Source organism: Sander lucioperca, chromosome 10 (assembly GCF_008315115.2).
Source record: "Sander lucioperca isolate FBNREF2018 chromosome 10, SLUC_FBN_1.2, whole genome shotgun sequence".
Taxonomy (NCBI): domain Eukaryota; kingdom Metazoa; phylum Chordata; class Actinopteri; order Perciformes; family Percidae; genus Sander; species Sander lucioperca.
The window spans coordinates 4389824-4404223 of record NC_050182.1 but is presented as its reverse complement, the minus strand read 5'-3'; the positions used below and the strand labels follow the sequence as shown (position 1 = coordinate 4404223).

Below are 14400 nucleotides of genomic sequence, written 5' to 3'. Positions count from 1 at the left end.
ATTTCCTGCGTACGGATAACTTTTATTCACCAATTTACGGTGGAAATACCTTTATTTAGCCTATGCCAAGAAGAAAAACACAGATGACAATTCAAAATATATCTAAAATATAATGGAAAGTATGTTGTTGCGTGTCATTGGGCATTTTTAAGTGGGTATATGGAAATCTTGGAGCTTTCTTAGTGGGTATACTGCGTATACCTGCGTATCACGTAGACTACACCGCTGTTTTTAAAGTATAAAACAGTAACTCAGAAGAAGCTGATGTAATAGTGGTGTCTCTTTATACTCTAGTTCCGATTTGTTTGTTTTAGGGCTGCAACTAATGATTATTTTCATTGTCGATTAATCTGCCGATTATTTTAATCGTTTGGTCCATAAAATGTCAGAAAATAGGTAAAAAATGTCCAAGCTGATGTCTTTAAATGTTGTGTTTTGTCAGTCCATAACACCTTTGCACTTTTGTCGTTTTCAAAAAGAGATAACCAACTAGTTTCTGTATTATCAGTCTGTTGGTTGTTCCGTGGTTTGTCATTTGTTCTATGAAAATGTCACAAAATTGAGTCGAGGTGACATCTTTTGACGTCTCTTTTTGTCCGACCAACAGTCCAAAAAGCCAAAGGACATTCAGATATACAGAGAAAAAGCAGAACACCTTCTTTTAAGAAGCCGGAAACAGAGAATGATCGGCATTTTTGCTCGATAACCGACTCAAATGGTTAATTTGCTAATCATTTTTTTGTTGATTGACAAAGTGGTGACAAGTGGGTGGTGATGGCGCAGTGGATATGACACATGCCTTTGGTGTGGGAGACCTGGGTTCAATTCCCACTCCGATACATCAACCAATGTGTCCCTGAGCAAGACACTTAACCCCTGGTTGCTCCAGAGGCGGGTTACCTCTGACATATGTAGCAATTGTAAGTCGCTTTGGATAAAAGCGTCAGCTAAATGACATGTAATGTAGTCTAAAGTGCAGACAATTGCATCGTTTTTTTGGGGGGGATTTTTCTGCAGATCGACTAATCCTTGCAGCTCTAGTTAGTTTTGGCTCTCTGTCCCTGAAACATCATGCCAGGTCACATAACGGCGGTCCAGGACCCTCTGAGGACGCTGTCAGTGTTGGAGCCGGGCGGGCCGGGCGGCTGCGGGATGAAACAGAGGGTCTCGGTGGAGGAAACGGCCGAGGCTGCCGGGTGTCTGTACGCCCAGAACGCCGGCTTCTTCAGCACATCAACAGGCCGGTGTCTGGGCAACGTGGTGAGCGACGGCAGGATGGTGCAGGACAGCGGCGGGGTGCAGAACGCCCAGTTTGGCATCAGGAAGGACGGCACCCTGGTGTTCGGGTAAGACACCCAACTGTGACAAAACTCTGACACTGATTTTTTTTTTTTTAAGGCACAAATAATTGGACTCCAACTCCAACCATGCTCCCAAAGTTTAAGCAACATTTGACTTACCTAGTCCACAACCTACAAAGATATTCTTTTTAAACGTAGCTTTTTCTCTGGGTTTCGGCCTTTCGTACACACACAAACTGCGTTTTAGGTGGAGTCGCACAATATTGACAAAATGTGATATTGCGATATCGATATTAATTTAGATATTTTTAAACATGTAAAATTACAAAAGTTATGGGAAAACGCATCAATATAGATTGATAACAAATACAACACAAGGCTTATTTCAACTGACAGTCATACTGGACTGGTCCAACATGAAGAAATATATAAATAAGGACCATGTCTACAGAACAGGACATGTTCTACTGGTTGGACAGTATAAAAATATATATATAAAGAGAACAGGACACAACTTTTCTTTCCCTTCTCTGATTTGTTCCTTTTTGTTGTCTCTATCTATTTCATCACTTACACTGTCACTCTGTTGAAATATGCACACACGTCACGTGGTCCGCTCCATAGGGTTTGTCACGTAGTGGCCCCGTGCGCTGACGTGCACCAACATGTGCAAGTGGCACGGTAACCACGGTAACTGGCCAATGAAATGATGATCATTACAGCGTTTCAAGCTCTAAATCAAACACAACTAAGCCACACAGCCAACGGACGGGACGCAGCGCTCCACAATATAAACAAAATATCGCATACTCAGAAAACTCCCTCCAGGGTGAAGATGTTCAAAAACTCAGTATTAATTGTTGATGTGTAGACAGGGAAGACAGAGTTTTGGGCTTTTTTAAGGTTTTTAAATTGGCCAACATCAAGTGTTTTCCCAAGGTTTGTGAAAGACTATTTGGCGGGGGTTTAGGGTACTCCCTCAAGAAAACGTTTTTCATTTTTCATCATTTTGGACCTTTATTATCACCATATCTGTGTCTAAAACAGTGGAAAAGCTAGGGCAGATAGTATGGCGTTATATATGTGTCACATTCCTGAGCGAGTAATTGTATGTTTTGAGCGCAGAGAACTATATTTTGCAAGCGCATTACATTGCATTTTGAACAGAAATGTACACTCGCAAAAAATAATTCAGTTTGAGTAAACAAAAACCTATTTCGTGCACAATAAATGTATTTGCATGTCTTTCTCTGCTCGCAGGTAGACGCTGCTGCGCTCCGGTCATGTCTCCCTCGCTCTCAACCTCTTCTCTCTACGCGCTCAACTCTAGACACGCTCGCTCGCCAATCAGAATTGACCTTTTGATTCTGCGATTGGTTGGTTTTGTGGCACACTTGTAACGCTGTGAAAATCTGAGCGAGCGTGTCTAGAGTTGAGCGCGTAGAGAGAAGAGGTTGAGAGCGAGGGAGACATGACCGGAGCGCAGCAGCGTCTACCTGCGAGCAGAGAAAGACATGCAAATACATTTATTGTGCACGAAATAGGTTTTTGTTTACTCAAACTTAATTATTTTTTGCGAGTGTACATTTCTGTTCAAAATGCAATGTAATGCGCTTGCAAAATATAGTTCTCTGTGCTCAAAACATACAATTACTCGCTCAGGAATGTGACACATATATAACGCCATAAGATAGAACATGAATAACACTCAAAAAGCTTAAAGACATCGACTACAATCATTAGATCTGAGGAAAAGTCCTTTTAGTTAGTTTTGATGCTGACAGTCATTTTACATTCATTCGGCTTAGGTGGTGGTCTGAAGACCAAGACTGACTACTATGAGTACTACAACACTGAGACCTGGTGCTTATTTTTAGCTGAGAGCCACTTCTTGCACACTTCTGGTAGTGCTGCGTCGCGGCTGGTGGAATAACTAGCATCGTCTTGATTGTCGCCGGAACGCACCGCAGCCATGCCCGGTGGACTTTTGGGTTTAGGCACAAAGCAATTCCTGGAAATACAATAAATCTCAATGTTGACTTTTTAAAAGCTTTTTTTTTTTTTTTTCACAAAGCTAGTTTACACATATTAGGCACAAAGACATTCCTGGAAATACAACAAGATTTCTTCACTGAGTAGAAGCTGCCAGATTACAACAGTTGGCACACCAGCAGCTTTTATTTTTGATAAGACACCGGCCTACATTCCTCAGGAGAGTTATCTTCACCCATCTTTAAACATTTTGCATAACCTCAAACTCCTTCCAGTTCCGTCTCTCCGCCTCTCTGCACCTGATCTCACGTTTCAGAACCGTCATCTCTCCTCACGTTTGACTGTGCTGCTGTCCTTTTTGTCTGAAGTAAACCACATTTGCAAATCAGTGACTTCCTGTTTGCACGGACCAGTAACTTATAACATTGTGTTCAGTTTAATGAACCGCTGAAAAACAGGCCCGGATGATGTGTTCATGTCAACGTGACTCACTGTTGCACCAGTCTAAACATTTACCTGCTTTCAGATTAACTGATGAAAAACACACAACAAATGTAACTACTGCTCACTAAACATTCACCCAACATTTAAAAAAAAAAAAGAAAGATGTGCGCCAGGGGTAGCTCACCTGGTAGAGCAGGCGCCTATATAGAGAGGTTCACTCCTCGACGCAGCGGCCACGGCCACGGGTTCGACTCCGACTTTGCTGCATGTCATTCCCCCCCCCCCCCTCTCTCTCTCTCTCTCTCTCTCTCCCCCCTTTCAAGTCTAAGTTATCCTATACAAATAAAGGCCTAAAATGCCCCCCAAAAAAATCTTTAAATAAAAACGAAAGGCAGATTTTGAGAAATATCTTGAGAAATAAGTAATTCCTTGAATCCTCCACAGGGATAGAACTGGATGTGTATAATGCCACAGCAAGGTCAACACCTGCACACCACGCAAACAAACACACATGCTGACCCATTTTCTCTGTAAACCATGAAGAAGTAAATTTATCCTGTTTGTTTGATACCTGAGGTCAGTAAACTCTGTCTAGAGTCCCTGCATGATGCAACAGTCAAACAGTCAAACACCCAGAGAAAGAGAAGCTCAAATAAAATCAACATGTATACACCTTACACACACACACACACACACACACACACACACACACACTAAACTGAAAACTTGATACAACCTGTCATTAGTTGTCCTGAACGTGTCCGGCGTCCGGCTAATAACCAGCGTTGTAATGGAGCGAAGTACAAATTCTTCGTGATTGTACTTAAGTAGAATTTTTTTACGTATATGTATTTTACTTTGTTATTTATATTTCTGGAAACTTTCACTTTTACTCCACTACATTTCCTAAATAAAATGTATACTTTGAGAGGATTCTGTCCAAAGTACACTCCATCCTGGACAACTCCTCCCACCCACCCACCCACTCCACAATACACTGGTTAGACTGAGGAGCACCTTCAGCGACAGACTCAGACACCCACAATGCACCACAGAGCGCCACAGGAGCTCGTTCATGCCTGTGGCCATCAAACTATAGAACTCCTCCCTCTCACACGCTTAGAGTTAAAACTGGTCTCACATCACGCGTCGCCACATCACATCGCAATGTTCTTGGACAATTATGTACAATAATTCCTGCAATAGTTATCAGCTACATGAACAAAAGTGTTATGTATTTATTCACCACTGCTACTTGTATTCATACTGTACCCTGCACTACAATCGCATTTGTACAATGCATTAAAACAATCTTTTTAACCTAATTTGACTTGTAACCCAATCTCACTTACTTCTACTTAACGTTTTTATTTCCTTTATTGTGTTATATATCTTTTTTGTGCACGTTATAGGTTTACAAAGTGAAAAAGCCCAAAGTCCCCCCCAAAGGGACTTACCATCTCCAACAGAAAACACTGTTCACAAACTGCTCCAAACAGCTCTATTGTAGTCCAGCCTTTACTTCAGAGACAAACGTGGTCACTTTGGAACACACGTTATAATGGTCGCCTAGCTGCTAGCAGGGCACGCCCTCATACTCTGCTTCTGACTGGCTAGTAGTCCTTACCTAGGTACTGTCAGGGCACGCCCTCATACTCTGCTTCTGACTGGCTAGTAGTCCTTACCTAGGTACTGTCAGGGCACGCCCTCATACTCTGCTTCTGACTGGCTAGTAGTCCTTACCTAGCTACTGAGCATGTGTGACTCCCAACAAAGATGGAACAGAAGTGAGATGTCTCACTCTGTAGCTAAAACAGAGAGCTCAACACACAGGGAGAAAAGAGGAGCTGCAGCAATGTGCAGTACAACAAAAATATGGTTTAATTAAACCATGTAAACCTATTCTGATATAACCTCTAAATACAATTATCAACCTGAAACTGAGCATAATATGAACACTTTAACATTTTTATTTATGTCTTATTGTAGATACGTTACTTATTTACTATATACACTTATTGACTTGCTTGTTTCTTACTCTTATTTTACCTTGAATGTGACTGTGAGCAACTGCAACTAAATAATTTCCCTGAGGGGATTAATAAAGTTTTCTGATTCTGATTGCTAAGACTGCTAATAACCAAACGTCTAGTTTAGAAAAGAGAATATTGCTTCATCCACAAAATGCCAACGTGTGATGCTACAGTTGTGCCTTGTTTTCACTTCCCGGTAAAAGCGACACAGATCAGATATGAATTAATTTGTATATGATAATAAGTGGACGTTGGAGCCTTGCCTGCAGTGTGTGTTTATTGTTCAGCTTCATGATTTGCTTACCTTTGGCTCAGCACCATCTTCGGTGTGGATCTGCGAGCATACATCTTTGATTATTTTGCATGAATGAAAATAGTTCATGTTGAATATTAGCCGTCTGGCGCATTTACAGAAATGTTGATTACTGTGCATTGTCCTAATAAAATAAATACATTTTAAAGGGTAGGTTTAATAAGCTCAGGCTTCAGCCTATGTCTTTTCGGTCCTGTTTTGTTTCTTGTATATCTTTTACACTACCGGTCTAAAGTTTGGGGTCACTTAGAAATGTCCATTCCAGACAGAATACCAGCTGAGATCAGTTGAATTGATTTTTTTAATCAGGGCAGCAGTTTTCAGATTATATTATGTGTTTACATAAGTACAAAAGAGTTTTCCAATGTTTTCTCAGTTAGCCTTTTAAGATGATATCAGATTATTAACCATAATGTGCCTTTGGACCATTGGATGAATGGTTGCTGATAATGGGCAATGTAGATATTGCATTACAGATCAGCCCCCCACTCAGATCAGCTGGTGTTCTGTCTTGCATTGTTTTTTTAATCAGGGCAGCAGTTTTCAGATTACATGATGTGCTTACATAATGTCAAAAGGGTTCTCGACTGTTGTAGACAGAAGTGGCTGAAGAAACGCTTGAAATCCATGCTTTTTGGTCTAAACGTCATACCCAAATTAAAAGTGGTACAGCTCCCATATACTTTGACACTCAGGGGTGAGCCTGACATCATTGGAAAGGTAACACTCTCAAGTTTCTGTTATAAGTGTGTCAGGGTGATTCTAGGCCTTAGTGACAGAGTTACAGAGGCTAGAATGGAGGTTTTTTATTTCCATCCAAGTCATACATCTGTAAAATGATTAGAAAACACATCTGGTGAGATACAGACAACACAAGGCCATAGCCACATGTCTCAGCTTACTACAGAAAAAATCCAAAGCCAAAAGACTCAAAAATGGATTTTATATGGATTTTGTTTCTACAGATATGTCTGTGTGTTTTTAATTTCCATTTGAAAAGTGCAAAGAAAAAAGCCAAAAAACTACAAAATACAACACTTCCCAAATATACAAACACACCCACATCAGTCACCTTTCACACACTCACACACACACACACACACACACACACACACACAGTCACAGTGAGGAAGAGGAAGCAGTTGAGATGCTGAATATCTTTGAGTTGTGGACAAAACAAGATGTTTGAGGACGTGATCTCGGGCTTTTTGGAAAACACTGAACCACATTTTTCACCATTTTCTGACATTTTAGAGACCAGACAAGTAATTGATTAATCGAGAAAATAGTCAACAGATTGATCAATCACCTTTCCAATGATGTCAGGCTCACCCCAGAGTGTCAGAGTATATGGGAGCTGTACCACTTTTAATTTGGGTATGACTTTTAGACCAAAAAGCATGGATTTCAAGCGTTTCTTCAGCCACTTCACAACCCTTTAGACATTATGTAAGCACATCATGTAATCTGAAAACTGCTGCCCTGTTTAAAAAATCAATGCAACTGATCTCAGCTGGTATTCTGTCTGGAATGGAGTGGAATGGACATTTCTAAGTGACCCTAAACTTTTGACCGGTAGTGTATATCTCTTTATGTTTTGATTTGTGTTTACTGCGAGAAAAAGCATTCATTTGATGTTCATTAATTGTTTATTACAAGTGTATTGAATGTTACAAAGTTAAGTTACAAATGACCTACATTAACTAAACTAAACATACTCATATGTGTATACATTTATGAGAAATCAGATTTCTGAGTTGAAAAAGGGGCATTTATACGCACATCACTTAATACAATACTATTTTGGAAAGTAGGTGATGTAGATTATGATAAATGGGATGCTGAATCTTAAATAATGTTTTAAAAAATAAGATATGTTTGATATTTTGAAGTGTACTGTATATTCTTTTTGATGTAATTTAAAGCTTTAGTGCGTAACTTTTTGATATTAATGAACGTCCGTTACATTCGAGCCGTCGCCAAATGAGTTGCTACAAAGCTAATTAAGACTATCAGCTCCACCCAACTCTCTCTGTGTTTCTCAGTATGACTATGTTCAGAAGATTGTGGCGTCCGGCGACTTTCGCGCGCAGAAACTCGAGTGAAGATAATCACGTGATGACGGAAGGCTTGTATCAACACTGTTGTTGTCATTACTTAGAATTCCTCATGGTGGCGACAGAATCTACGCACTATAGCTTTAACTAACAATTAATTGTCACTTGTTTTGGATGAACCAAAAAAAGAAACACTTTGGGCTGCTTGACCCAGCTGCTAATTTAAGGTTGGGTCATGTAAGGTAAGGATTCCTCAGCCTGAGTGGAGGTAACATTATAGGAGTAAAAATAGCCAGAGAGGTCACAGCGAGCGATCAGAGTTGTGTAACTGCACCTGTGGCTTCCTGCAGCTGCCAACACATCAGTTTGAACAACTGGATTTGGCTCAAAGTTGTCAAAATAATAGACAAAGAGCTGCGGTGTACTGCTGGTATGAACTAACTGAAGGAGTAATTGTTGTTATGAAATTAGAGGGTTTTTGTCTGCCGAGTAACGGGGGGAAAGTTCACTGTTCGTTCAGTGCATGCAATGCAGCTCTCTTTGTTGCTATTTTTATGGTGTTTAAATAGTTGACGGTCTATGGACGGAGGGTATCAAAGTGAAGTTTGGACCTGATCATGAAGCTAGATAAAAGAAAAAAAAAAAGTCAGAAGATCACCAAAGTTATAACAATTCATCTTAAGGGGAAAACGAGTGTCTGCACTAAATCTCACGGCAATCCATTAGGGATGTAACGATACACTCAAGTTACCATTCGCCACGTTACGATTTTCTCAGCATTTTTTTTTAACAATGAGCTGCAGACAAATGAGTGAGAAATATTCCTTTATTTATATAAACTGTGCAAAATAACAGATGTGTCCTCTTACAAATCCCAAATCAAAATCACTAAGTAAATAGAAAAAAATCTCTTCAAATAAATAAACTAAGGAGGCGTAGTAACGTCTGAAGTCAAACAAGTGAAATCTAAAGTAGATTACGCTCTAGGACATTTAAAAATTGCATCGCGATTCATTTTTTTATTTCAACCGGTTGTAATCTTCACACATTTATATCCATTTTTAACTGATTCAAGATGCATCGTTACATCCCCACAATCCATCCCATAGTTGTTGAGATATTTCAGTCTGGACCAAAGTTCTGGACCGACAGCAGTGTTTCCTCTGTGTTGATTCTGTAGTGGCGGCCAGCCATGGCAAAATTTCTGCCACCACGGTATCAGAAATAGAAATCAGACGCACAATGTAGTCGCGGTTGCCTTTTAAATTATCTTGCCGACATAATGTTGGCTGCTGCTCACATTGCAATTTAACAACAAGTAGAACTATTCAGAGGTTATTGGGCCCGTCCAGTTTAACTCCACATACTGTTGTGTTGATGGAGTTTATTGTCAAAACGTTCGCTTTCTTCCGAGTCGACTATTAAACGAACAGCTCCACTAAAAACGTCATGCAATGTAAAATTCATTTTGTAGACCTGTTGTAGATGTTAAGGGCCCTATAGTTCGGACAGACCTGCCCCCACTGCAAAAAATATCCTAAAGGAAACACTGGACAGACTGATATTTCCGTCCATAAGGCCACAGTGCTAGCCTATTACTGAATTGCACGGTTATAAAATCTTCATTAAATGGCAATAATACCATCCTGCTGCTCTGTCCCTCCAGGTATCTGTCACAGGAGGATGTTTTGGACCAGTCCAACCCGTTCGTCCAGCTGGTCAGCGGTGTGGTGTGGCTGTTGAGGAACGGCGAGGTTTACATCAACCAAAGCCTGAAGGCCGAGTGCGACAAGACGCAGGAGACGGGTACGTACTGTACATTCACATTCCCAATGAAACAGCTTCCTGTCAGCCAGCAGGGTTTGTAGTCTGGAAGAGTCGGCGAAGTTTCTGGCCAATCAAACACGACGGAAGCCGACCGTCTTTAAGAAACGAGGGAAGAATTAATCAGAATAACAACTAAAGCTGGGGTTAAGATTGAGTCAAACTGAGACGTTTTTTTGCGGGGGGATGGCAGGTTACAACCGCCCCCCCCCCCCCCAATTATCAGAACTGGGCTTTTTCCGAATTTTTTGTTCCTTTTATGAGGTTTTTGTCGCTTATTTCTGCCATTTTTGCCGGCATTTTTCAACGTTTTTGTTGTAGTAGTGTTTTTTGGAAAATGTTTCCAATGTTTTTTTTTTTTTTTTTTGGACAATTTTGTCACCTTTTTTAGTTTTTTTGCCTCTTGACCTTTTTGTCACTTTTTCCGATGTTTATGTTGCTTTCTTTTTTTTCAGTACATGCAGACATGTCCCGGGACCTCCCTAGATAGTTGGAGACCCCCCCATTATATCGATATCGTGATATGAGACTAGATATCGTCTTAGAGAGAAGACACACCAGCCCAATAATCGGGCGTCGGACCGTCTGGCGAGGTCCGTGACTCGAGTCTGTTCGGTGTGTCCCGTGCCGTCGGCCGTCCGAGGAGCCGTCAGCCTTCATTTTGGCCGACCTGACATGTTCAGTCGGAGACAGGGCAGTCGGGACTCACCCGGAAATGGGGAGCGGATGAGTCTCTCAAAATCTGACGAAAATCTTTTAAACTGACCTTTGTCAATCTGAAATGAAGACAGATTCAGCAACTGCACGGCCTATTTCTCTCTTAAAATGTTTTCAGAAACACGTTTCGGTGAACTATTTTAGTCCAATAGGAGATCGTATTCTGAACAAGCCGCCATGACAGTCTGGCTGTGTATTTCCGGAGAAAAAAGAACCACGTGACGCGGTCGTCCAATCAGCTGCCGGTTTTCATTTTCTGGGAAATAATCAGACTGTTAATGGAAACAATACAGAGCCTGCTGCTATGGAGACGTATTACGTTTCGCGCACGCGCAGAGAGTACGCTCAAGTCGGCGTCGCCTCAGTGTGTTCTGAGGCACTTTTTGGACCTCGGGACCCGACTGATCAGTTCGACTGGCTTTACTGCCGACGGTCGGCCCGTCTGGTTGGTGTGTCAGGGCCCTTAAAGTTTGGATATCGTAATATGGCATAAGTGGTGTCTTTTCCTGGTTTTAAAGGCTGCATTACAGTAAAGTGATGTCATTTTCTGAACTTACCAGACTGTTGTAACTGTTCTGTTATTTGCCTTTACCCACTTAGACATTATATCCACATTACTGATGATTATTTATCAAAAATCTCATTGGGTAAATATTTAGTGAAAGCACCAATAGTCAACACTACAATATCGTTGCTGTATTGATATCGAGGTATTTGGTCAAAAATATTGTGATATTTGATTTTCTCCATATCGCCCAGCACTAGTTTCCCCTGAACTTCAGTTCAACAGACCGAGTTACAATAACTCACCAATCCTTCTTTCCAAAAAAACCCCTCTCCCCTTGTCCAGGATCAGTTAACCAGACCTCAGCACAGCAACTGGATCAGCTTCAGTTCAGCACTTATTAAGTGTAACTTAATAACTTAATCTCGGAGCGCTGCCGTGCCGTGTTTGCATAACACAGACACTCGTCTGTGACCCGACACTGCCATGTTTGATTAACAGGGACGAGTGAAACCAAAGTTCACATCAACTTTTAGAAGTGCATACACCTTTATTATTACAGACATGTTATAAAACAAACGAGCATGAGCTTTCCGAGAACTGATGTGTCATCGTTTACATAATGCTGCAACTTATAAACTTTATGGACTCATGGCCCACTAAAGACAGTCGAATGAAGACATTTATTTCAATGCAGAAAAATGTATGTATGTGTTTTTTATTTGAGTCCATAACAATGTTTTTCCCTTTTATTTTCTGTTTTTAATTTGTTGTTTCTTTGTTTGGGGACGCACTTTTTGATTATCTCTCACCCGTTTTCCCAATTATTGTCTCTATATTGTCTCTTTATTTGAACACATGTAAAACGAGTACTCCTTCAAATTAGCATTAGCAGCAGGAAAGACAAGATGTCAAGACATCCCCTGAAAATGAAATGTTAAAAAATCAAAACATTGCTTATCTAGTATAATATTATATACTAGATGTACACTCCTGTTGGAAAGTTTGGAATCGGCTGTTATATTTCCTTCCTCGCTGTTTTAAGTAGATGTGGGACAAAATATCGACACGGCAACATATCGTTGTCCTTCTTCGTGTGATACGAGAATCGATACGCTCGTGCCAAATTAATAAAATAAGGCACTTTAAATAGATTTCCCCGCTCCCAGAGTTGCTGCATCATGGCTCCTCGAGGTGGCGCTCTACATGGAACGAGGGGAACTTGAACAGAAGTCAACTAGCTGAAGAGGAAGAGGTTTTCAAGGGGATGGCTGAGAGCATCCATCCATCTGTCGGTACACGATCCGTTCTGCCTGCACGATCCGTTCTGCACATGCGCAAGATAATACTGTTTTACCGAGGATACGACCTGCACGATCTGTTCCACGCTAGCCTATGGCTAGCCTCCACCGGGAAGCTAACGTTAGTTTAACTAACAGCTAATTCGGCTAACCGCTAGCTGACAGCTAGATTCAGTCTAAAATAACGTTAACTCAAACGTAATGGGAAAAGCAGGCTACAGCTAAATTAAGACTTCACAGTAATAACAATAAAGACAAGTATTGAGTGATTGTATTTTAAATGAGCACAAGTAAAGTAGAACTGACGTAACAGCTGTTATATATGTTAGGTGTTTGTTATATATGTCAACGTTTATTTTCAAGTTTTATTTTGAGGGTCTTTTAAAGTTATTACATGCTGTCTCAGCTAGCAGTTAGCCGAATTAGCTGTTAGCTAAACTAACGTTAGCTTGCCTGTGCAGGCTAACGGCAGACCGCTACAATCAGCTAGCGGTTAGCCGAATGAGCTGTTAGCTAAACTAACGTTAGCTTGCCTGTGGAGGCTAACGGCAGACCGCTACAATCAGCTAGCGGTTAGCCGAATTAGCTGTTAGCTAAACTAATGTTAGCTTGGCTGTCGACCGGAAGCGTGGAACAGATCGTGCAGTGTCGTAAATCCTCGTACAACCGCGCATGCGCGAACATTTTGCGCATGTGCAGAACGGATCGTGCAGGCAGAACGGATCGTGTACCGACACCATCCATCCATCTCCGTCCGCTTATCCGGGGTCGGGTCGTGGGGGCAGCAGCTCCAGCAGGGGATCCCAAACTTCCGTTTCCCGAGCCACATTAACCAGCTCCGACTGGGGGCAGAATTGCTTTATTGTGATATTATCGGTATCGTAAAGCCATGTATCGTATCGTGAGGTACACTGTGATTCCCACTCCTAATTTTAACAGACCGAAATAATTCACAGACACCTAGGGCCCTATTTTAACGATCTAAGCACACGGCATGATGCGCCTGGCGCAGGTGCGTTTAGGGCGTGTCCAAATCCACTTTTGCTAGTTTAACGGCAGAAAAAAGGGTCCGTGCGCATGGTTCTCAAAGGTTGTACTTAGTGTCTTTGTTAATCAGAGGTGTGTTTTGGGCGTAACATGCAATAAACCAATCAGAGATCATCTCCCATTCCCTTTAAAAGCCAGGCGTGTTTGGACCTTGGAGCATTGCTGTTATGGTATATGGTAATATTTTTATTTGTAATCTTCTGCATGTGTGTGTGCTGCTGTGCGTCCCTGTGTGTGTAACAAGCATAGTGTGCGCGCTGTGCATAAGCTAGGCGCATTTTACTAATTTGCTGTTAAAATAACAATGAAATGCTGCGTTATTGACTTTAGACCAGGTTTTTGTTGGTCAATGGTGTGCTCACTTCCCGCTGCCTCAAGATAGCAATACTCCCAGAATGCACCTGAACACACCTCCCTGTAAGACCAGCACGCCCAGAATGCACCTGAACACACCTCCCTGTAAGACCAGCACGCCCATGGGCGCACAGATGGGCGCAGGTGCATTTGCTATTTAAATGACGCGGGCGCTGGACGGGAAATTGACAACTATGTCGTTCTTAAACTAGCAAAGACACTTAGGGCCCTATACGTTTTATTAGCATTGGAAATAGTTTTTTTCATTTGGTGGATGTCCCCACAGTGTTGCATGATGGGTGAATACTGTTGGAACTTGCATGTTGAATTAGTTTTACAGTTGAGAAAAGCGTCCGTGACCCTCGATCGATATTGGAACCCAACGGTGCAATGTGGCTCTAAATATTGAGTTGTTGCGTGTTTCTTTGGCCCCTCTGCATCTCCTCAGTGGTTAGAATGAAGAGGGTTAAACTGGGATTTGTCAGTCCATAGTTTGTTCAGCTGATACTCCC

General features: G+C 41.5%; 1 protein-coding gene across 2 annotated transcripts in view; it reads left to right on the top strand.

Annotated features, from left to right (window-relative positions):
* Positions 1 to 14400, top strand: part of nagpa (N-acetylglucosamine-1-phosphodiester alpha-N-acetylglucosaminidase) — a 40907-nt gene that overhangs the window by 8668 nt on the left and 17839 nt on the right. For both annotated transcript variants that reach the window (XM_031319152.2, XM_031319148.2), the window contains exons 3-4: positions 1079 to 1346; positions 9807 to 9946. In XM_031319152.2, coding sequence (XP_031175012.2) covers positions 1079 to 1346; positions 9807 to 9946 — 408 coding nt within the window. The remainder of the gene's footprint in view (positions 1 to 1078; positions 1347 to 9806; positions 9947 to 14400) is intronic.